The sequence below is a fragment of the Camelus bactrianus genome, chromosome 3 (genome assembly GCF_048773025.1).
Source record: "Camelus bactrianus isolate YW-2024 breed Bactrian camel chromosome 3, ASM4877302v1, whole genome shotgun sequence".
NCBI classification, from domain to species: domain Eukaryota; kingdom Metazoa; phylum Chordata; class Mammalia; order Artiodactyla; family Camelidae; genus Camelus; species Camelus bactrianus.
Genome location: NC_133541.1, coordinates 54,120,371 through 54,145,403, shown reverse-complemented (window position 1 = coordinate 54,145,403; position 25,033 = coordinate 54,120,371). Strand labels below are relative to the sequence as shown.

At 41.5% G+C, this 25,033-nt stretch overlaps 1 protein-coding gene and 1 non-coding gene across 2 annotated transcripts in view; both read left to right on the top strand.

Moving 5' to 3' along the window:
* ARSB (arylsulfatase B) overlaps window positions 1-25,033 on the top strand; it is a 143,943-nt gene that overhangs the window by 80,690 nt on the left and 38,220 nt on the right. The window contains exon 6 of the mRNA XM_074360155.1: window positions 1,580-1,650. Coding sequence (XP_074216256.1) covers window positions 1,580-1,650 — 71 coding nt within the window. The remainder of the gene's footprint in view (window positions 1-1,579; window positions 1,651-25,033) is intronic.
* On the top strand, window positions 17,539-17,642 carry LOC123615131 (U6 spliceosomal RNA). The gene has a single exon (XR_006722695.1). It is a non-coding gene; the product is annotated as a U6 spliceosomal RNA (small nuclear RNA).

Genomic DNA, 25,033 nt, shown 5'->3' with positions numbered 1-25,033 from the left:
GCTAATCAAAGTGTGGTCCTCAGACCAGGAACAACAACATATCACCTGGGAACCTGTTAAAAATGTAGATTCCTGGGCTCCCCCAACCTCTGGCTCTAATATATGAGACTTCATAGTTTAACAAGTTCCCCAAGTGATCTGAAGTTTGAGAAGCACTGCCTCAGATCAGTGGTTTGCAGTCTTGTCTGCTGGAATGTTGGGATCATCTGGGAGTTCAAAAAAACCCATACTGATGCCTGGGTTCCACCTCCAGTGATCCTGCTCTGTAAATCTGAGATCTGAGTTTTCTCCTTGTTATACTTTTAAATGTTTTTGTGGGAACATAAAAATTTTCACAAGTTATGTACTGCTTTAAAATATCTTAACATTAGAAAGAGAATTCAAGGGAACAATTCCATTTACCATCTCATCAAAAAGAATAAAACATGTGGGAATAAACCTACCTAAGGAGGCAAAAGACTTGTTCTTTGAAAGTACAAGATGCTGATGAAAAAAACGGAAGATGACACTAACAGATGGAAAGCGATACTGTGTTCTTGGAGTGGAAGAATAAATATTGTTAAAATGACCATACTACCCAAGGCAACCTACAGATTCAATGCAATCCCTATCAAATTACCAATGGCATTTTTCACAGAACTAGAACAAAAAATTTTTAAATTTGTGTAGAAACACAAAATACTCTGAATAGTCAAAACAATCTTGAGAAAGAAGAACAGAGCTAGAGGAATCACGCTCCCTGACTTCAGACTATGCTACCAAACTACAGTGATCCCAGCAAAAATGATGGCAGTTATGTCTAATAACTTCTTCCATAAGACTGAGTCTGTAGTAGCAAGGTGACCCGGGTGTTTCATGCACATCCCGCATACATCTCATGGTGTTTATGCTCCCCATTTTTAAAGAACACCCACAGCCCAGTTTTTGGCCGATAACTTACTATGTGCCTTTCTCATCTGTAATGTGAGGGCATTGGACTAAGTGAGCTCCAGGTTTCTTTTCAACACTAACATAGGTTGTGGTTGTATTTGTACGTGCACTTTGTAAAAAATCTAATAAGATAGAACTACTTAACATGTGTTTGTATTACATATTAAGTTTCACCTAGTAAATTTAGATATGGAAGGCATTCATTTTTCTCATCCAGGCTAATATTTAAAAGGCATGTTGCATCTGTGATATTGGCGCTGGCGTCTTAGCAGACGCTCTTTCTTCGTTTCCCTGTGAGGGTTCTGTGTAAAGTCTATGCTGGATGACTTGAGTTCTCATTTCACTGCTGTAATGAATGGTCCTGTTCAAATGTAGCCACGTTATTTATTGTGAAGGGCCACAGGACTCAATTTTTAAAAAACTGACACTGGAGTTGTTATGTGGATGTTCAGTCGTGATGATAATGTAGACAAGTGATGACTACTTAAAAGATGCACCAGCCACAGATTTCAGAGACCTCTGAATTCCTGACAAAGTTGTTAACTGGCTCACTTGTCATTTCCTGTAAGTACAAGGAAAGGAGGTATTAAAATCATTCATACTCATTTGAGAAAGGAAATTAACATTTCCTAAATTTTTTTTTTCCTAGTGAAGGAAGCCCATCCCCCAGAATGGAGCTGCTGCATAATATCGACCCAAACTTTGTAGACATTTCGCCGTGTGAGTACCTTGTATATTGCTACTAAATTAAATCTCTCTGGCTCACAAAGACAATTGTATTATCTAGGGTGTCTCTAGCCTAACGTTCTCTTTTTCCACGTGAGTTTGCTATACAGGCAGACGGTTCTCCATGGTGCCTGTTGTACCAGTCTCGCTGTGGCTTTGGTGCCACAGAGTGAATGCCACTTATTAGCTCTGTGACCTTATAAGCATTTCCCTCTCCGTGCCTCCGCTTTCCCATCTATAAAAGGAGAACCCATGGGATCTCAGAGGCTCCTTCTTACTGTAAATGTCGTGTTGTTATTGCCCTGTCCCTACCTGAGAGTGTCAGAGCCTCCTTCCAGAAAACTCAAGGTCAGATAAGCAAGCGCATCATCTGATCAGGCTGGCCAGGTGCTGCCCAGACCTGCTGGGTCTCATAAACCCATGACTTCCCTGGCAATCCCAAAACTTAGCTTGATTCTGCCTCCTGCCTAAATTAACCCCTAGGGAACCCTGTTACTTCCTGCAGGAAAAGAGACTATTTGGTGATGTCATATCCCACAGGTTGTAATAGTCCTGTGTGAATACCACACGGGGGCCCTAATGCCCCTACATCGTGACTTAGGCCCTGAAAATTCTTACCTAGGCCCTTTGCCCACGTTCCATCCTAATGCTTAATCGTGAGATGCATTCTGTCTTCAGAAAATAATTCCTCACACTCCCTCCTTTCACTTGGGTGCTCACAGCCCCTTCTTTCCAGACATGCTGCTACCCCGTGGTTGATGGTCTTCTTATTCTTTTGTCCTCTCCAATCTGTGCTTATGGCCTTATGATTTCCCCACCCAGAGAAGGAGCCCACAGTAATCCTGAATGTGTCATCGGGCATTCGAGGCCCAGCTCACCCTGCCAGCCTCACTCCAGGCCCTCCCTACCGTCTTCTTGCCCTACTAGACACTTGTCATTCCCAAGCATGCAGATCATCATACTTATGTCTTAAATATGCTTTTCCCGATGCCTGAAACACCTTTCCCGGCCTCGCCACAATTTTCCTTATCCCTTAAAACCCAGTCCAAGTGCCCTATCTCTGTGAGTGCTTTCCAGAAGCCTCAGAAGAAGCTCTTTTTCCTTCTTCTGTGCACCCTTCATATGTATCTCTGTAGAGCATTCACAACATACAAGAGAATTTGGTGAATTTGCTGAGAGCCTCTGGAAGTCAGAGTCTGTGTCGGATTTATCTTCACATCCTCCTAAGTTAACACAAACACCCAGCACTTGGTCAGTGCTCAGTAATGACTACTTATGACTGAATGGACAATTGGAGGAGAGCTGGGATGGAATAAAGACCAGAGAGGATCATTAGACTTGGAAAGGAAAGTGCCCTGAGATAGGTAGGAATGGCCATAGGATGGAGAATTTTCTATTTCTACTGGAGTAAAATATGTCAGTGAGAGAGGCAAGGGTAGTCATATGTCCCGTATGGCAGCCGCTAGCCCTGTGTGACTCTTGAGCACTTGAGATGTGGCTAATTGTGGGTTGAGCTGTGCTGTAAGTGTAAAATGCACATCAGATTTTGAAAACTTAGAATGAAAAATATAATACAGATTTATTACTTGTGGAAATGGCAATACTTTGGATATATTGAGCTAAAATATTCTGATATTAATTTCATCAATTTCTTTTTCCTTTTTTAATGTGCTTAATAGAAAATTCAAAATTGCACGTGTAATTTGCATTGCATTTCTATTGGTCTAGAAGAATTGTTCTAGAAGTGCCAGGAAATGATTTGATCAGCTGTGTAAGAGGATCACAGACCTACAGTTAGTTACTGTGGAGCCACGCCAGTGGTTTAAACTTCTCTCTGCCCCAGCACACCTAGGGCGGTGACACATCCCAGTCAGTAACTGGCTCGCTAGAGCAGCGGTTCTTAACCAGGGGTCAGTCGTATCAGAATCCCTCAGAGTGGCCAGAAGGGAATAGAGGGGAGGCAGGAATGGTTTTTAAAACTTCTGAGTAATTCAGTGCACTGCAGAGCTCAGTACAGCAACCAGGGAAGTGCTGAATATGCTGCCCGCATTACAATGATTGTAAGCTGTCCTCACCCACTAAGTTTCATCTACAAATGAAAAGCCATGTGCCCCTTCACTCACTAAGCTGTATTTGGTCTTGGCATCAGAATGGGAGCTGGAGAACTACATTCCCGTGTGACCTGGTGGCCGTAGTGCTGCTTGCCACAGGGTTCCTGGTATAACCTGCTAGGATTTTTGCCATCTTCCCTAAAGTGCCTCCAGCAAAGTGCCAGCACAGGTGAAAATTTTCTCCAGTGTGAGAACTAGGGCATGGAAATCAGAATAGACCACCGTCCTAGTCTTGTCGCTCAGAGATTGTACGGTCTTTTGTTTTCTTGGACTCAGTTTCCCACCAGTTAACTGATGGACTTACTGAGACCCTTTGCTGCTGTCGGGGTGCTTTCCGGCCGCCTGCTGCTCTTTCTCCCCTTCTTGAAGCCATTCCAGGCCTTCCTGTTGGCCTTCCCTGCCAGCTTGGGAACTCTTGCTCTGACTCCTGTGTGTAACGAGGGATGTTGTCAGGCCCCGGCATTGACATAGCACCACATCCACTGTTGGTCCACAAAACAGGACAATCTCTACTGTCTGCCTGCGGGCAGCGACGTGCCACACCCCCCTCCTCACACGTGGGCATCACTGTGGTGTGCCTTTTCTGCCCAGTTTTTATATCCATTTCAATCCACTGTGTGGCAGAATTAGAAAAGAGGGGAGCTACTTGTGGGATTCAGCTCCTTTATAGGTTGCTGACACAAGCCCATTTCCTTTTCTGTGCAATTAATTGGTGGGGGGAAATTAAATCCAGCTATAAGAAAATACACGTTTATAGGACACCAAGTCTGCAAGTCATGTTCACAGAATCTGTTTTATGAATATGCTCTAAAGGCTTTTGTGGAATAAAATCAGAAGAGTCAATCCAGGGCATAAATTAGGACTGGCAATGGAGTTAGTGTTACCACAGACACATTTCTTTGGTTTCTAACTCCAGCACTTCCTAGACAATTTGTACTTACTTACGGGAGAAGAGAGTAGGATCCCCCTCCCCCTTCCCAAAGGCCACTTCTTCGCTCCCTCGTCTATGAAGTGAGGACTGGATTACGTGATCTCTAAGGCCCCTTCCAACTTCCGCATTCTGTGGGGCTTTGTATGTTCGGACCTCAAAGGAGCAAAGCTACTTACTCAGTTTCTCCCCTTTTCACTCTGCTGGGAAATGTGCACGTATAGCCAAAGGCATGGGTGTAAATAGATGAATACAAGTGAAAATGTTAGAAACGTTTAAGTGCTAGAGTAATGTGAATTATTATATGATTTTGTTATTACCACATCCTGCCCACCTTTCTGATCCCTGTTCTAAAATATCACTGCATCAATCCACTTTGCCATCTGCTCCCTCTCCTTTAGTGGGTCTTGTTGGCAGTGGTGGAATAGTGTCTCCTCCTCTTATGACTCGTAGGAATTTCCCCAGGGAAGCCCTACTTTCTAAGTAGTACCATATCCCCTCAAAAGCTGGCCTCTTAGGTTTTAGCATCTGCACCACCTCCCTCTTATTCTAAGATATACGGCACCCACAGAGCCCTTCCTACTGGTGGAGTTAGGGTTTTTTTTCATGGCTACATACCCTTGGTAGTATGTAATAGTAAAATTATTCCCAAAAGACTGATGTACACACACACACACACACACACACACATACCCCAGAGGTTATAGGATCTCCCACAGATCAGGAGATTCTGCAATAAAGCATAAAGAGGTCCAAAGAACCATAGATCATACCCATTAGAATGGCTTCAGGGAGGAAGGAAGGAAAATAACAACTATTGATGAGGTTGTGAAGAAATTGGAACCCTTGTGCACTGCTGATAGCAATGTAAAATGGTGCAGCCTCCATAGAAAACAGTATGGCAGGTCCTCAAAAAATTAAAAATAGAATTATCATGTGATCCAGCAATTTCATACCTGGATGTATACCCAAAGGAACTGAAAGCAGGGACATGAACTGCAATATTCACAATAGCCAAACGGTGCAAGCAACCCAAGTGTTCATTGACAGAGGAGTGGATAAACAAAATGTGGTACATACACACAGTGCAATGTTATTCAGCCTTAAAAAGAAAGGAGGTTCTGACACATGCTGCAACAGGGATAAACCTGGAGGGCAGTATGGGAAATGAAATGAGCCAGTCACCAAAAATGACAAATACTGTGTGATTCCACTTATATGCGGTACCTCGAGTAGTCAAAATCATGGAGACAGAAAGTAGAATGGTGGGTTCCAGGGGTTCGGTGGAGAGGGGAGTGGAGGTATCACTCTTTAATGTGTCCAGAGTTTCAGTCTTACAAGATGAGAAGAGTTCTGGAGACGGATGGTGGCGACGGTGCCCAGCAGTGTGAGTGCACTTGCTGCCACTGAGCTGCACACTTAAAAATGGTTAGCAGATACTAGCTGCTGTATGTAACAGAGATAAACAGCAAGCTTCTCCTGTATATCACAGGGAACTATATTCATTATCTTGTAGTAACCTATAATGAAAAAGAATATGAAAAGGAATTTATGCATATGTATGACTGAAACATTATGCTATACACCAGAAACTGACACAACCTTGTAAAACGACTATCCTTCAATAAAAAAATAATAGTAATAAAATGCATACCACCTAAGAAAAATGGTTAAGATAGTAAATTTTATGTTATGTCTATTTTACCACAGTTAAAAAAAATTAAAAATAAATAAAATGTAAAGCCAAAGAAAAAGCATAGAAACTCCATGAAGACAGGGTCTCTATCTTTTTCATTCTCTGCCCTCTTCCCAGCGTGTTGCACAAAGCCCACCATCTTACTAAGTTCTCAGTAAGTGTTTGTTAATGAGTGATGAATAGATCAACAGGTTAAAGTCTTTGTTTTATTGTCTCTTAGCCTTTCTTGAAGCTAAAAGTGCCTCCAGATGGCAATTCACACTCTCCTCTTATCCCTGAACCTGTGGCCCACATTTTGTGCCTAAAAAATATGAGTCACAAGCTACTTTTTATTTTAATTAACATGATCACATACAAATGTTTGAAACTCTGTGCCCAACATATAAATGCCCACCCCACCCTTCCCCTAATTGAAAATATCAGCCAAGAGATGATGCGGCCTTGGCCACTCACTCCTTTGTTCCCCACCCCACCCCACCCCTCCAACCTTGACAGACACATATGTGTTTATGAAGCCCCCACCTCTGGTCTCGGCTCGACCTGACTTCCCCTCTGAGTCTAGGGCCCTGCTTCTTCTTGGTGTCTTCTCTGTGCTCTGTTCCCATTCCTGCCTCTCTGGAAACTTCCCTTTTCTTCGTTACATTGGGCACTGGTCCTCTCAGTAGCCCAAATCTGGCTCAGCTTTTATCTCAATACCCTGCCCTCACCCACCATGGCTGGTGTCACACGTGTGGCTGTAATTGCTTTCCTGTGTTCTTTGAGGAAACCTGTTATTCAACCTTACAGGCTCTGCTCTGAGGTGACCTTGGATGGACATGTTTTGGTCTCTGTTCAGTTAGTACCTTTTTCTCTTCCCTCCTTCCTTTCTAAGAATAGTTCCTAAGAATTATTTATCTCTGTGCCCCCTACCATAACATATTTCTTTCTAGCAGGCTGACCTACACAGTGTCTTTCTCCAGCAATCCCGGATGGGCTGTGGAGGGAACCTGTGGGAGAGCCTGAGGGAGCAGGATAGTACCGTTTAAGCTGATTTATAGGAAAGCCTGGAAACATCCAAAGTGGTGGGGAGCAGCTGTGACCCCAGGTTAGGCTCCGAGGTCCTGCAGGTATGAGTTCAGCTCTGCCTGGTTCTGAGGCTCTCCAGCCCCAGACTCCGTGGCTCCCCTCAGTTCTAGTCTGCCTGCCTCAAACCAGGAGGAGAAATGATTTCAAAGGCATGAGATTGCCTTAGAGAAAAAGCATTAGGTTGCCACAGGCCCCAGCCTTGACCTGGGCTGCTCTGAGGTTAAGACACTGCTCCGTCTGCAGCCGCAACTCACCTTGGAAGCCAGACGTGGAATCGTTAGAATTCTCACGTCCAATCCCACTGTGTAACGTGTACGTGGGTACCTGACACACAGGCACACGTAAGAAGCACTCAGATTCTGCTGGTGGAAGCTTGATTGTAGATGAAGGGCCCTGACAGATGGTAGCATTTTCCACACCAAAGGCCAAGTCTTCAAAGTGATTCTCTGCAGCTTTGTTACCATTTCATTTAAAGGGCCTCTTCTCTTTAAAGGTTATAATGAGATGCTATTTCTGCTCATGATTACAGGCTGCAAGAACGGCCTTCGCCCCCTCTCCTCTCCCATGCACGCATTCTCTCTGGTAACATTGCCAACTCCGTGCCCGAGGTCCAAGAGTCATCCAGGTTTGCATGCTTGGAGCTGCTCTCTGTTTCCCCTTTAGAGCAAATTCAAATCGGTTTCCTGACACTAGCTTGCCATTTCCAAGGGGATTATTGAGTGGATGCCGACGGCCCTCGATGTGCTCGGTAGGGTTGTAGGTGCTGGAGGTCATTTAGGCTGTGGGTTTGGTTAGAAGGGGACACAGGCACAGCCTCCCACGTCCCTGCTTGACAGCTGTCAGTGGTTCCCAATGGCCCGTGGCCACACGCAGCCTCCTTAGCCTGCATCTTACACCCTCTGTCATTCCGCTGAGTCAAGCCCTCAGCACCGCTGCAATGCCTCCGCTGTCTTCCTTGGCTTCTCTGACCCTTCTTGAGGGCCCAGTTCACATCCCTGCTACTCATGAAGCCCTTCCTGGTCCCTCCAAATTTGAGCCCCTTGAATCTCTCCGGAGCATCCTGGGACACTGAGCTCTTGCTTCTTCATACTGCAGTTATTTAGATTCGTGTGTTTCCCCATCCAGAGCTGAAAGCTCCAAGGAGGGCAAGGTTTCATCTGCACAGCTCTCTTGATGCCCCCTGAATAGGAGATTTCTACAAACGGAAAGACTGCGTGCTAACAAATGAGTCGTTTAAGATGGTTATCATCCATTCATTTAATTGGAATAAATCTACAAGAACAATAGGATCATACATCATTTTCAAAGCACTTTCATTTCTTTCTGGGCATATTTGAGAAGTGGCAACGCAGAGCCACTTTCTATCCTTCAACCTGAAATGAGTTATCGAGCAGAATGAAAAAAAGTTAGGTGGGGCGCATGAGGCCCACCAGCTCTTAATGAGGTCGCCCATCACTGTGTGGAATACTAGCAGCTAGAAGGCACCTTGGCAGTCGGTTCATCCACTCGCTTTGTAATCCAGATGGAGAAACTGAGGCACAGGGTCACACACAACTGATAAATCACAGCCCTGGAACTCAGGGCTCTCCAGGTCCGGGCCTCACATGGAAGTCATGAGCTACTGACTTCAGGGGTCTCTGTGCTTTCTGTTCTGCACTGGTTCTGTGGGAAAAGTACAGTCATCTCCCTCAAATAACAGCATGCTGATGGAGGATTTCACATTTCCAAGAGGCTGGGAAAACAGATCTAGTCATGACACTAACCTTGCGCATGTGAGCTGACTCTGCAGATGACGGCAGCTCCTCTTTGTAAACCTAGTTGTGGAAACCCTGTCGGTGCCTTGTAGTACTTACACCTGAGGTTGGTGGTGGGACGAGGGAGCAGGGTGTGGGAATAGGGCCGCCTAACTGAATGTGCCGAATTCTGGGATATCAGAAAGGCCTGGGTTTGAATTCCAGCTTTGACTTACTTCCTTTGAGCCAGCAGATGAGTTCTTTGAGTTATCTGTTTCATCAGCTATAAACTGGGAACAGTTGCAGTGTCTCCTGCAGATATGTCCAAACAATAGTCAACGTCATGTCCTGGCTGCTGGGATTGGAGGTGCAGTGACTGCACTTTTTATGTTCTGTACTGCTGCAGTTTTAATTTTTAGTAGTGAGCACATATTACTTCCATAATTTGGAATAAAGCCATAAAGATTTATTTTTAAAACCCAGATTAGAGGGTTCTGGTGAGATGGTAACATCTGGAAAGCTGCTGGGTTCTTAGTAAGTGGAAGTGGGGGCCGCACCAGAGTTCTTGGTCCCCACGCCTGCCTGTCCTGGGTCAGGGAAGCTGGCATGTGACAGCATTTCTCCTCAGCTGTTAGCCCCGATACCCTGAGTTGAGATTCTTTCTCTTTATCAAGTGTAGAAGCTCATTTTACAGCTTGGCACAAAGTCAGCAGAATTTTGCGTCTTCTTTCGCTGCCAATATTTGTCTTTAGCGACTCGTCGAATATTTTTTGGTGTGGGTTGGTACATGGCCTCGATCACAGAGTCTAAATACAGGTAACTTTTCTACTTTTTTAATTTCCAAAGGCTTTTCTTCTGCCTCCTTCCCTTCAGGGAGCACTAAAGTGTGTTTGGAAACGTGGCCCTTTGGACGCCGGAGGCAGTCCCACAAGCCTCGTTTCCCATCCACCCCACTTCACACAATGCATCTCAAGTAACATACATCAAGCCTTCGCTGTTAACACTTGGTGCTGGCGTGCTGGCTTTCATCCTGAGAAAATAAATAAACCAAACCAAACCCACAGCACTTTAAAAACACTAATTAATCCTCACCACAGGCCTAGACTACACAGAAACGGCAAATCCCACTGCCCCAGTTTTATGTTTGGAGAAACCAGGGTAAGCACCTTTTTGAAGGCTTCTAGCGGCCAGATAAAAGCAATTGACTTGAGGGGCTTGGGCTGGGCCCGCCTCTGGGAGAAGGGCATCCGGCCATGTGGTTACTTGCCCAGAACCCCATTTACACGTCAGCTTTTCTTTTTTTCCCCAGGGTTACGAAGATGCCAAATCCTCTCATTTCCAACTGGCCTCTAATTTATTTGCTTACTTTTCTTTAATTCTGGTAGAGCCTAGAAATTGTAGCAATGGCTTCCAAGAGTACCCTGGTGATTCTAGCTTATTTAAATGTCTGTGCTAATTTTGATACTCGACACCAAAGCAGACTGCGCTCCAAATAGTCGCTTTCAGATTCAGCAGCTGTGAGGCCTCTTTGTACCCAAGATAGGGGGATGTCCAGACTCTCCTTTCTCCCCAGTCCAGACCAGACATCTTCCTACCTCAACTCCCCAATCTTAGCATCTGTGTGGATGAAGATATATACCATTCTTGAAATTGTCAAACATAAAATTCTGGAAAAACATAAAACCTTACTAAATTGTATGGGACCAATGGAATAAAAGTGTAGTATCCAATGGAATTAAAGTGTAGTAAGTCCACTTTCTAAATATTTACTAATCAGGTCAGATTTTTTAGAGGCTTTTAAGGTGCTTACATGTAAAGCTGAAATGAAAGTTTTAAAAACATTTCTGAGAAGTGAGCTGTAGAAAGCCAAGCACATAGTCTGCCTCAAGTAACCCATAATCTAAGATGTTAGTGATCAGGCATTTATAGAATGAAGCCTGTTACCTCTGGCAGCAAATACCTAGGGAATGAATATATGGCTCCTACTTCTGAAGAGCCTTTTGAATCGGAGGAAAAATACATGCCCAGGAAATGATATTAACACAGTTATAAAGTAGCAACAAATGATAAGCAATATCCATCGAGTACATAGGCACTGAGGAGAAATAAATACTGAGAGGCATTTGGGGGTGATTAGGATAGACTTCCTCAAAAAGTACAGTTTTAAATTTGCGACTTCAACAACCTTGGCTTTATCTTTCTTGAATGAATGAAATTAATATTTAACATTGTACTAATTTTCAATTGGTGCTAGACCAAACTATTATAAACTTAGTGACTTAAAACAACGGAAATTTATCTTCTGTAGGTTAAAAGTCTGATGTGGGTCCCACTGGGCAAAAATCCAGGAGGGCAGCGTTCCTTTCTGGAGGCTCTAGGGGGGGAATCCATTTCCTTGCCCTTTCCAGCTTCGAGAGGCTGCCCACCTTGCTGGGCACGTGGCCTCCTTCCTCCGTCTTGGAAGCCAGCAATGGAGGGGAGCCTTCTCATAGTGCATCACTACGACCTTGGTTCCACCATCACATCCCTCCTCTGACCTCTTCCATCGCTCTTCCACTTTTTAAGGACTCTTGTGATTTCATTAGTCCCCACTTGATAATCCAGGATAATCTCCCCCTTTTAAGGTCAGTTGATAAGCAATCTTAACCCCATCTGCAGCATGAATTCCCCTTTGCAACCTAACCTCATGTATTCACGGGTCCTAGTCCCTTGTTCACAGGTGACATCTTTGGGGAGCCATTCTTCTGCCTACCACAGACAACTTCTCTGTTGCACTAGACTTTATGAAAAATACAAAGTGTAACTTATAACGTAGTTGGAGAGAAGAACAAAAACATACAAAAAGTTAAAAGAAAATCAAATAACAGTTGAAGGCAATAGTGGTAGAGCTATTACAGGTTGTTCTTGATTGATTGCCAGATCATTGCCCTCGAGTCTGAGAGCGGCTTTGAGCAGGAAGGAGGGCTGAACCACACAGGCTGGTTCACAAAGGGAAGGGAGCCTTGCTTTGTCCTTGGAAGTAAGAGTTCCTGAGACGGAAAAGGCAATCCCGGGATATAGATGTGTATGAGTAAAAGGGCATGTGGGTAAATCTGTTCCTGGGATAAAGGGAAGGTGGGAAAGAGGAGACAGGAAAGATAAATTCGGATAGTTTGTCAGACAAAGGAGATTAGGCTTGATCCTGCTCACAGTGGGAAGCTCCCTGTTTTGTACGGGTAATACATGGGAGGGTTTTGTGTAGAAATTTTGAAAAATACAGAAAAGCTCCGAGATAAAGATAAAAATCACTTAGTTCTACCATCCTGCCACCTAGAAGTAAGCATTGTTAATATTTGGCGTGCTTTTCTGTTCTCTCTCTCTCTCTCTCCTGACCCTCTACTCATTGACTGACATAAAATATGCACACATTCTTACAGAAGGCAGATCATCTGATATATTATTTCATTACCTAATTTTTTAGCATAACTAAGTGTAGCAATATTTTATTTTTAACATTTTTGTGTAACAATTTTCTTAATGGCTGCACAACATGGTATTCTATGGACTGCTCTAACATGTGGAAGTTCTTTATTTAACCATTGTCTCATCTTTGCATTTGTTAGGATATTTTCAATTTTTCATTAATATGAATAAAGCTGCAAGGACCATCTATTATTTTGGAAGGATAATGTCTAAAAGCAAAATTCCTGGGTCAAAGGGCATAAATATTTTGAAGATTCTTTGACATATATGGCCCATTTGCTTCCCTGAAATGTTGTATGAGTTGATACGGTTCTGCCATCACTGTATGAGAATGCTTATTCCTCAGAATCTTGGCTATAGGGTATATTAGAGTTTTTTTAAAAATTTTCCAGTTTTGTAAATAAAATAATGGACATTTTCATTTGGATTTCTTTGATTACTGCTGAGCCTAGGTCACTTTTCATGTTAATTGGCTATTTAGAGGCCATAATGACTAGTACCTGTCTTTTTCTCATGTTAAGAAAAAAGGATTTTTCTTTATCAATTTTTAAGAACTTTTAATATATTAAAATATTTGTTCTTTGCTATTGCATAGCAAATATTTTTCTTTTAATTTTATTTACAATATCTTTTAAATTTAAAAATTAAAATTTTTTACTTTGTAGAATTCTTCCACTGTTTATATATTTCTTAAAATTCTTCCTGAGTTCAAATATTCACTTATATTTTTTTCCAATCCTACAAATGTTTCATCTTTTACATCTAGTCCTTCAAAAAATATGTTTTAGGTATAGAATAAATGCAAAATAAGTTTATAGTTTAAAAATAGCAAAATTGTTATTCTTATGCCCACTATCTTGAGATTTTGACTGAAATTGCACTGAATCTGTAGACCAGTTGGAGTGTTGTCTTTTGTACCAACATTAAGTCTCCTCCATGAACACTGTGTATCTCTCCTTTGATGATATCTTTGCTAATGACTCCTTGTAAAGTATTACAATTTTCGAGGTTTTTTTTTTTACCAGATTTGTTTCTAGGTACCTCATGGTTTTGTGGCTATTATAAATGGTCCCTTTTTCTTTTTGAATTCTGTTCATTGTTAGTATAGAGGAGTTCAGTTGACTTTTGGATATTCAGTTGACATTTGCTCTTATATCCAACTAATGATGTTCAACTCTGTCTTCAAGTCTAATAATTTGTTGGGTTTGTGTATCAATAAGGAACTTATCTGTAAATAATGACAATTTGTTCCTTTCCCATCCTATATCTTTTACTTTTTCTTGTCTTATTGTACTATTCTTACTCAGTACTGAATAAAAGTAGTGAAATCAGGCATCCTTGTTTCATTCCTAATCTCAGAGGGAAAGCTTTCAGTTTTACCATTAAGCATAACGTTTATTGTAGATTTTTTACACTCTATATCAGAGTAAGAAAACCTCCTTGTATTCCTAGTTTGTAGAATTTTAAAAATCATGAATAGGTGCTTGTTTTTTTCTGCCTTTATGAATGAGATCATACAGTTTTCTCCTTTGATTTGTTAATTTTCTGATTTTAAACAGATTTGCATTTTTAAGATACACTCAATTTAAGCATTGCTAGATCCAATTTGCTAATATTTAATTCAGCATTTTTATGTATGTATAAGCATTCATATGTATGTATAAGAGTATTTGGTAATTATGATTTCTTATATTGTCTCTGTAAGGTTTTGGTCAAGATTATGCTGTTTTCATAAAATAACTTGAATAGCACTCCCTTTTTTGTGTCCTCTGGAAGAGTTTCTGTGAACTAGAGATATTTGTCTTTTTTTCCCAAGCTTTATTGAGATATATTTGACATATAACATTATGTAAGTTCAAGGTGAACAGTGTGATTATTTGATTGATATATGTTTATATTGCAAAATGATTACTACAATAAGGTTTGTTAACACATCCATTACCACACATGGTTACCTTTTTCTTTTCTTTTCTTTTCTTTTTTTTGGTGGTGGTAAAAGCACTTATGATCACTCTCTCAGTAACGTTCAAGTATACAGTACAGGGTTGTTAACTATATTCACGATGCTCTACTTTAGGTCTCCAGAACTTTTTAATCTTACAAGTGGAAATTTGTACCTTTCGACTGCTGTTCCCATTTCTCCTACTTGGTTGGGAGGGGCAGTCCCCACCTTATAATTTTCAAGGTTAACTTCTTAACATTATCAACAATGCATTTGAAAATTTTTTCTTTTAAAAATAAACTTATATAGCTAATTTTGTTGCTTTTGGAGAGAGGATCTATTGAGATTTCTAGTTCAACACACTGCCAGAAATGAATGCTTACTATGAGGTATCAGTCAGAGAACTAAAGTGTTTTTTTAGTTAATATTTTCAGCATCATGTATTAAATTACTCATTCTTGTTCGCTGTCTTGGTTCACAAAAAGCAGAACATGAGACAAAGTTGCATGTAGTCCGTTTACTAAAGAAGTGATCTCAGGGTGCTGGAGTGAGGAACAGATTTAATTTTATGTAAATTTCTTATAGATTTCAATGCTTACGTCCTTTTACTATAACTAATTTTATTTTGAAATAGAAATTTTATTTTGATTCTTTTTTAGGTTGACTTAGGTATATCTTTGAATTATCTTCTTTCCATGGAAAATTCATGGGTAGTATGCTTTCTGTGGCCTTGCATATTTGAGAATCTGTCTTTCTGTTACTTTCACACATAATGACAACTTTGTTGGGTAAATCATCCCAAGGTCACAATTTTTGCCTCCACGATTCTGTAGACACTGCTTACGGTCTCTGACATCCATTGTTATCTCAGTACAGCCTGATAGCCTTGCTTTGCAGGTATCCAGTTTTTCTCCCTCTGCGTAGATAATTATAGTATTCTGTCTTTGGTACTGATAGTTAAAAACACTTATATCATCTGCATATTTTGGACTTATTTCACCAGTTTTTCCTGGTACACAGTGATCACTAAACAATTCAAGTTTATTTTTCTTTTAATCCCAGGAAGGTTTTAAGCTGCTGTATGTTTGGATTTTTATCTCTGTTAAATGTACTCTGGTCTTTTAAACACCACTTACATGTATGTTGGCTAGCCTTTCTCCTTCATATATGTGTTCTTTCACTTCTCATTTTTATTTCTTTGCCCTTTTCACCTGCAGTCTGGGGTGAGTTCCATTTTGCTAATTTTTTTTTTTTTGCAGATCTCACTTGCTTCCAATGGCATTTCAAAAGGTAGTACAGCACTTACCTCTCCTCACTGCCTTTCTGTAGGCTTTTCAGTTCTTTTTATTAAAAAAAATTACTAAACTTATCATTGTATCTTTTGCATCTTCTTTCACAGATTTAATATTTCACTTGACTGTATTTAGTACACAGAGTTGATGCTGACAGTTTCCTCTTTTTCTTCAGTAACTAGTTTTCAGATGTACTCTGCCTCTCCCTCCACAATGATATGCTCATCTCCTCCTTTTATGTTGTGAAATATTTTCAAATTTCTGCATGTCTTAATATGTTCCATGTTTTGTTACTGAGTATAAATTAGCTGTTTTTTGCTAAACATGGCAGGGATGGATTATCTTTGGGTTTTATCTCTGCATGCTGTTAGAATAATCTCCACTACAAGAGCAGGAGGACTGGTTTATATGAGTTACATTGAGCTGGTTCAGTGATCTAATAGCTTATAAATGAGGAGAAGTGGTGTCGTGCTGTGAGCCATCCTGATAAGGGAAAATAATCTCTAGGTGGTCTTTTTGTATTTGATGGAGCCATTGATGTGGTGCCAGTTTTATGGTCATTTCTCATCAGCCCAGGTCCTGCTCCGGTATGCAGGTGACTCTGTCCAGTTCCTTTCCTGGTGCTGCTGTACCCCGGATTAAGATGGCCCCCTTGCATGCAATCTTCCAGTCTTCCTGTTGAGTGTGCTAGAGATGCTCTTCTGCTTCCTGGCATAGGTGATTTCTAATACTCTTGACTCATAGTCATGAAAGGGGTTCTCACTTGGAGGCTTCCTTTCTGCCACATGACCTGCCCTGATTTCCAAATTAGGAATGTTTGTTAAAGTGTCTAGTGTGACTCTTAGCTCCCTGGGTGCCCTACAGTTTTCTCAGGAAAGGAGCTTTCAGTCAGCTTTAGCGCCTCCCTTTCAAATGTGAGGGGTGTTAGATACCTGTGCTAGTTGCCCCCTTTCTGTGCTGTGTCCATATAAGCAGTTTTGAACAGGGTACACACATGATTAAGAAAGAGAATTGTGAAAACTCACATGGAGGGAAATAAAGAAAAGAATGTTGACAGTGCACTGTGTTCTAGACGCTATCTAGGCACCCGCCCACCCCGTCCCCCATACCAGCTTTTTTTCTTTAGAGTGCATATCACATCTGGCATAATTATGTTTTCAATTCTTATCTGTTTATCATCTTCTTCTCTCATTAAAATCTAAGCTCCGTGAGGGCAGACGTTTTTGTCTTTTGTATTGATCACTGTACTCAAGCATCTGGAGCCGTGGCACAGCAAAAAGCACTTTTCAAATAAATGTCTTCCTTTATTTAAAGAGAAATGGAAAAAAGGAAAGACTTGGGAGAGGCTTTAACAGATCTTTTAAAAAGAGATTGGACAGATGTCAGAGGCACTTGATTTGTAACAGCTACTTTCTGTTCATCAAGTAAGACAAAAAACTTAGGTTTGGCTCAGTGGGTAGCAAGTGAGAGTCTGACACTAGTGTGATCTAGAGTGACTTAGGCAGGAAGTCCCAATTATTTTGACCACTTATAAAAACTCATTTCAGAACCTGTCTTTTATATCATTTTGTAAAAACTCCTTCCAGAAGATAATTTGGTACTTCTGTGACTTTTAGCTCCTTTCTCAGAAGAGAAAATAAGAGTAAAAGAGGAGTGCTCACTTCGGCAACACATATACTAAAATTGGGACAATATGGAGATTAGCATGACCGCTGCACAAGGATGACATGCAAATTTGTGACGCAGTCCATATTTTTAAGAATTAAAGAGGAAAGAGAAGGAAACTCAGCTCAAGTACCACCTTGCCTTATAATCTTTTGCTTGAGATGTAAGAATTATTTGTAGGATATAGATTTCATTTAAAGAAAGTTGAAGGTTGGATTTTGGTCATTTCCTGGACAGGTTAGAATATAGTACCTGATTTCTAACTGTTAATAACTAATGCTTAAAAATTTTAATGTTAGAGACTGAAAAAAATCTAAACCTTTCCCTTTTTGAACTGTATTTTCAAATTTATATGAAGTTATTTTTTCCTACCCGCTCCACAAATTATAAAGGGTGGCATATTTCCTGCATTGAGCTCAAATGAGTATACATTCGTTTAGAGTGAAAATATTGGCAGTGGAAACCAAATTAGAAAAAAATGGAAAGAGATGTACATAAATCACCAGACACTTGAAAGAGCATGTACCAAATCAAGAATTCCATGTTTTCATAATTTTGTATTTTCCCTTAAAAAAAATTCACTTTCCAAATTGTTGATGGTTTGGCAGTTCCAAGGATGACATCAGCTCCTCCATTGCGCAGTATCTGCTTTCTTTTAGATAACGTGATGGCACTTCATCAAGTTTTGGTGTGTAAGCTGAGTTAAAAACCAACTGGGTTTGAATTTAAATTCCCTTAGCTGCTAAACCAAACACATTTGTGACCTTGGGACTATTTCTAAGCCCTCTAGAAAACACATATTGCACGTAGGCTGCTTTATTTCTAGAAGTAGAAGTGAGCAAGTGAGAAAAAAAAACACTCCTTAGAGTTCCTAATCATGTCTGTCGAAGGGCACTGTCTCATCAGTGCAGAACTCCAGCCTCACACCAGTCACCCTCTTTTCTCTATCTTAACCTGACCCCACATTAAGAGGATAATAATCCTGGTATTGTTTCCCCACCTCAGAAAATCACCGATAGTTACCCGAGCTATAGTCTCTCTCAACAGTCAGGGGCAGCTTCTGACCATCGATGAGGTGGTGATGAAAAGATAATCCTAGAAATTAGGCTGTTATTGGGGGAGAAAAAAGCAGTCTGTGAACAGTACTAACAACTTTCCTGCACTGCCGACAAACCCCTGTGACACCAGGTGAAACACTTGCATTCCAAAAGTCTTGTCTGTCACCCGCCTCTAAACCAGTATTTCACTAACTTGAATGAGCACAGGGATCACTTAATTCAGTTGGGTTGGGCCGGGGCCTGAATTCAGGATTTCTAACAAGCGCTCGGGTGGTGCCAATGCTGCTGATTCTCTGTACTTTGAGTAGCCAATTTCTAGTCTAGAAGGACTTACATTTGATTTGAAGCTCAAGGTTTACAATTTAAAATATATGCATAAATATTTGATTTAACACTAAATAAATATTTTTGTGAGATATGCAATTGAAGACAGAAATACAAGACCTTAAATCTGAGAACTGTTTTACAGGTCTTGATAAATTTCCACCCAAGTTACTATTAAGGCCAGTTGGATAGCAGTTTACACTGTCTCTCTCATTGTCCAAATGCCAAATTGTTTTCTGATCCTAAAGTAATCTAGTGTTTGGTTAAAAAAAAAAAAATCAAAATATATTCCAGCCAGTGAGGAGTGAAGAGTTTAGAGCTTATTTCAGAAGTTTGGCTTCTTTTTCCTTTTGTTCCTGATGTTCTCATTCTGCCACCATTCAGAAAGAAAACCCAAACTTCCAAAAAATGGTGGTGAACTGAGCATTTACCACCCAGGAAGTGGTTCCCAAGTCAAGAATGAGGTAGCCAACTTCCTCAGACTTCTCCCCAAATTCTCTGAGAGGCTGCTTGGGTTGTGGGCTCTGACTCCTTTCAGGTACCTCCTCTGATCTCGCAGAGTATTGGGGATGAATATAAGCCAACTCCGATGAATCCCCAGAGAGAATGCGTGGAGACACTAGGTGACTAACAGAGCTACTTCTGTGTGAAAAGTAGGGAAACTCCCCAGGTTCATGCCTTTGTAAATGACTGAGAGGTTACTCTGGGGTGGGTTTTGACGTACATGCACCCATCTGGCTGGTCAAAGCAAGAACCGGGACACCTGTTTCTCTGTCTCTCTGTCTCTCTATCTCCGAGGAACACGGGGTATCCTCACCCAGTGTCCCTGTGTGAGTTCATCATGCATCCTGGACTCAGAAAGCTTCTTTTCTCTTCTCACCTCTCAAAAATAAAAGCATAAACATGTCTCCAATTTCAGAGCATCTGAGAAAAATATCTAGTCACTTGCCACATTTAGAGGGAAAATGGTAGAATTTGTTGTTCCTATAATATTGCAAAGAAGAAAACCTATTCTTTTTTTTCCCCATGAATTGATGCCTTGGTTTGGAACATCCTAAGAGGATTCAGGAGAGTTTTCCTTTAAACTGTATAGAGATTAGAAACAAAACATTACATGCGTTATTTAATTTAAAAATAAAATATAGAATTTTATATTCAGTATCATCTCAATTATATACAGAAATACAGGCATCAAAACAAGATTAGAAGGAATACACCAAAATGTTATGATGGTCCATTCGCTTTGGAGAATGCAATTATAGATGATTTTTATTATCTTTTTCATTCTGTTCAGTAAAGCCCACTTTTTTTTTTGCAAGTATACACTGTTACTTTTGCAATTCACCAAAAAAAAAAAAAAAAAAAAAAGAGAGACAGGAAGCCAAGCAACCCTGCGATCAGGTGAAAAGTCCCGGAGCCTGCACCCTCTCCCACCAAACATGTCTAAATCTCTGTTCTGGAACTTGTGTCTGTAGTTGTTTGATGTTTTTATGTGGTATAGATCTGTGTACTGCCTCAGTGACAGGAATAAATTAGAGTGGCTCGGTAAAGACCAAACTCATCAATTTTTCCCAAATCTGTATTTGATTAATTCTACAAAGGTCCAGGTCAAAGTTATTCCTCAAACCTTATTATTTTAATAAAGAAGCCCAAAGTTTCCACGTTTGTCAGGAAATTCATTATCACTGTAGAATAGCAAAAGGTCACAAAATGTCTTCTTCCACAATCAAATAGCACATAAGAAAAATTTCTTTTTCTCAACAATTCGTTACCCCGGCAGAACCAAGAGAAACCTCTGACATTTGCTTCAGGGGAAATAAATGTTCCATAGATCATGGAGAAAACTGACAAACAAATTAATGAAAAACAAACACACTCCTGCAGTGTAGCCAGCCATGCCAGACCAAACACAAGTCACAGTCAGCTCTTAGTCCAGGTCTTCCCAACTCTGAAGAGTGACCGTTTCCATAATGGCATCAGCACTTCAGTTACAGAAAGCTGTACACACACCAAAGAAACACAAATTAAAGAAACATGCGGTGGAAAAACAGAAAGAGAAATTCTGTCATTTCGTGCAAATTTAACTGGAGTGGGAAAGTCATTGCTGGCAAAGCATTGTTGAAATCTTGAGCTAATAAGTGGAAGCATTCTAGAAGTTACTCACCCCCCCCCAACGCTTTATACAAAATTGTAAGTTGACTGAATTTAGCAGTGCTCAGTTTTCTCACATCCTAAAAATTCCTTTCTTTAATTCAGCTTTATCCTGGCCATCTTTTTCTTCATCTCTAAATTTGTCAAGGAGTGACTTACATGTGCTTTCTCCATATTGTCAATTTCCATTTATTTACAAACTATATAATTTTAACACCAAGTATATTTCCGTTTTCATGTTTTAAAAAAATACAAGCAGGGAGGGGTATAGCTCAGTGATAGACCACACTTAGCATGCTCAAGATCCTGGGTTCAATCCCCAGTACCTCCATTAAAATAATAAATAACCTAATTACCCCCCCCCCAAAAAAAACCACAGGCTGTACCAGTAAAGCCAAAATTCACTATGACCCCCAGCTCCAGTCCCCTCCCCAGAGATGACCACTGTTAGCAGTTTTGTCCTTTTAGACCGCTGTAGATGTACTTATGTAATACGGATTTATGGATGTACGTGTGTATATAAAATACTTTTGGGGCATAAATGCTACCATAAAATGTACTTTTTTGCCATACTGTTTTGTTTTTCGGCATTTTTTTCTTTTTTGTTTGTTTGTTTTAACTCAATGATCTACCTTGCAGATCTTTTTAGGTCAGGACGTATAAAGCAGTGGTTTTCAGCTGGGGTCCATTTCTAAAGACATTTTTGATGGTCACAACCTGACTTCAGGTACAACTGACATCTAGTAGGTAGAGACCAGCGATGCAGGACATCCCACCCCAAATATCAGTAATGCCAAGGTTGAGAAACCCTGATATGAATCTACTTTATTGTTTTAGCTGCTGCATAGTATTCTGCAGTTTATTTCACTGGTCATGCAAGAATGTACATTCAGATGAATTTTCCAAAACATGTTTATTTGTGCCCAGTAGTGAGTGTTTCTCCCATTTACTTTTCACCCAACCACAATCTGCCTTCTCCCCAAAATACCCCCTAGGTTACCAGTAGCCTCCTAATTTCCAAATCCCTTGACTCCTTTTCTGGGTGAGGTGACTTGGCCTTTCTGTCACATTTGTGCTCATCACCCTTCCCCGGGAAGCATGCCCTGCCCCACCCCCTGAGGCTCTGCCCTAGCCTTTCTGCTTCTGTTGCCCCAGTTCACTCTCCCTGGCTGGCCAACCACCACTTCCTGAGCTCTGGCTGTCCTCCAGGCACTGTGCTAGGCACCGGGGATCTGAAGGCGGACTGAGAGGTCCCTGCCCTGGAGACCCTCTGGTCCAAAGATCAAGCAGGTACAGGAGTCGCACAAAGCAAAGCATGTCCTGGTCAGGGTGTATGCAAAGTTTGCTATGGGACTGAATGATTAAAGTGTGGAAGTTGGTTTTTTTTTTTTTTTTTTAAATATAAGTAGTTTAATATGCAAACATCTTTTAACATAATTTTTGACAGTATCATTTTTGTCATATTTTTTGTCAGTATCATTTTTTTTAAATTGAAGTAGAGTTGATTTGCAATGCTGTCAAAGATTTTAAAGGACAATAGAAAATGTTTTTCCTTCACAGTTCAGAGTTTACTGCATATTATATTTATCTTCATGACTACTTCTCCCATAATGTAGATTTAAAAAAAATAAATCAAGAAAAATACTTTCCTCACATTTTCCCACCACCACTCTCTTTTTCTGCTTTTGAAACAGCAACTGCATTGTTTCACATTTGCTCTACAGGGAATGCACTTGGCCTTGGCCAAGGCAGAGGAAAGATCAAATTAGAGAGCAACCTTGCTTGCTGCTGTGGGCCGAGGGGCGGGAAGTGAGGTTGGCACGCCCTCCTCTCCATCTGGAGCCTCCATCCTCGAGGTGTTCTTTTCAGCCTCCTGGGGCTGTGGGACCGTCACCTCCCACCAGCCCGTCACTCTTGTGAGGGGACTCCAGGAGTGCGCTGAGTGCAGCTGCCGCCTGGCTCTTATTTCCCTGGATCAAGGGATGTTAAGCCCCTACCTGAAACCTGACAGCAAGGCAGAGCTCCACTATAAATCCAAGCAGTGCTCACTAGCAGTGAACTAGAAGTTCACTCTGAACGCTCCGTGCGCAGCCCGGGGAGATATAAAGATAAAGGGGACATGGCCCCTGCCCCCGAGAAGCTGGAGGAAGCTAAGGGTGGGAGCATGTATAAGCAGCCACTTAGAATTCAAGGCAGAATACAGTAAACCCTAAAAAGAGGACTGAGCCAAATTGCTTCAGGAGAAAGGGGGGGTTTAGTTATGATAGAGGATCAAACAAGGCACTTGAAAATTGTCTCCTCTCTCTCTCTTCGAAATACCAGCAGCTTTGTTTGATGGGTTCTTTCAATTTAAACACAAGGGAAGTAAGATTTCAAAAAGGAGGGATGAAGTGTGAAGAGAACTAGATTCTAGAGTGCTGTTACGCTGAGCACGGCATAGTGCGGGTGAAGCTCCAAACCTTAGACGTGGAGTTTCTATCTCAGATAGTTATCTCAAGTCTGAATAAAAGCATCCAGGATTGTGGCTGTCTTCGTCCCACATGCTCAAGTCTGAGCCACCCTGTTTGTATGTCGGGGGTCTTAATTTGATTCATTTCTGTCAAGTTCATTTTATGCAAGTCACATAATCTAATTCTTAAAGGCACACCCACTGATCCCTCCAGATCTGTGTGTAGAAGAACTCCAAGGTCTGTATTTGTATTTCTAAGTGCTTATGTTGAAGCCGAGCGCTGAGTTCATAAAGGATTAGCTGGAGCATAGAGGCTTTTACCATAAAGCCCTGCTAGACAGAGGGCAGAAAGGAAGATTTGACGGATGTGCGGGATCAGGAAGGGCAGCGCTAATAGGGGAGAGGATGAAGCAGCTGGTTGAATGGGTCAGTGAACAAGGACAACAATAATATGAACCAGAGCTGGAGTTTGTTTGGGGTCTACAAATGCCCATTCTTTATCTCTCCAAGAAGAGAAGTGATTGGACTAGAGTCGGAAGGCATGGGGAGCCCTGCTCCAGACACGCCCAGGGAGCTGCTGGCATCACTTCCTCTTGCTGTGTGACAAATGACCACGAGTTTCACAGCTTCAAACAACACCCGTTTATTACCTCACAGTTCTCCAGGTCAAAAGTCTGGGCAGGCTCCACTGGGTTGCCTCCCAAGGCTGCAGCCCAGGTGTCAATCAGGCTGGGCTCCCACCTGGAGGCTCTGGGGAGGAATCTGCTTCCAGGCGCTTTAAGTGGTTGGCCGAATTTGGTTGCTTGTGGTTGTAGGACTAAGGTCCCTGTTCTCCCTGCAGAGACTGCTCCCCGCTTCTAGGATCTGTTCTCATGTCTTTTCCCGCTGACCCCAAAGCCAGAAAGAATCTTCCTCTTATCAAATCCGTTTTAGATCTGGAATCTCTGACTTTTCTTCTGCTCTGAGCAGGAGAAATCTCTGTTTTTAAAGGCTTGTGATTAGGTTAGGCCACCCAGATAATCTCCCATCATCATATCTGCAGGGTCCCTTTTGCCACGTAAGTCACATAATCAAGGGAGTATACCAGGGGGCAAAGGTCACGGGGCTTAGAACCACAGCCACCCAGGGTGTGGCTCCATCTGACCTTGAAATGACACCTTGAGGTCCAGGGCCTAGGGCCCCGAAAACCATAATCAAGGGTTGAGGGATGACAAATGACACAAGGAAGGAAATGTTCTCCAGAAGCCAAACACAAAAGGACTTTTGGAGGCAGAATCAGAAGAGGAATTCAACTCCTTTACTCAGTAAGCATTTTTGCAGAGAAGTTTCTTTGCAAGGCCCTGTAAGCGTTAGAATAACAAAGGGGAACGTGGGGTCCCTGTGGTTTATGAGATACCTCCTAGACTAGGTATGGTGTCCTGATCAAATTTGTACCCTGAGAAATCTACATGACTTTAGGAAAATGCTTTTATACATTTTCCAGACGTGACTGAGGGCCTGC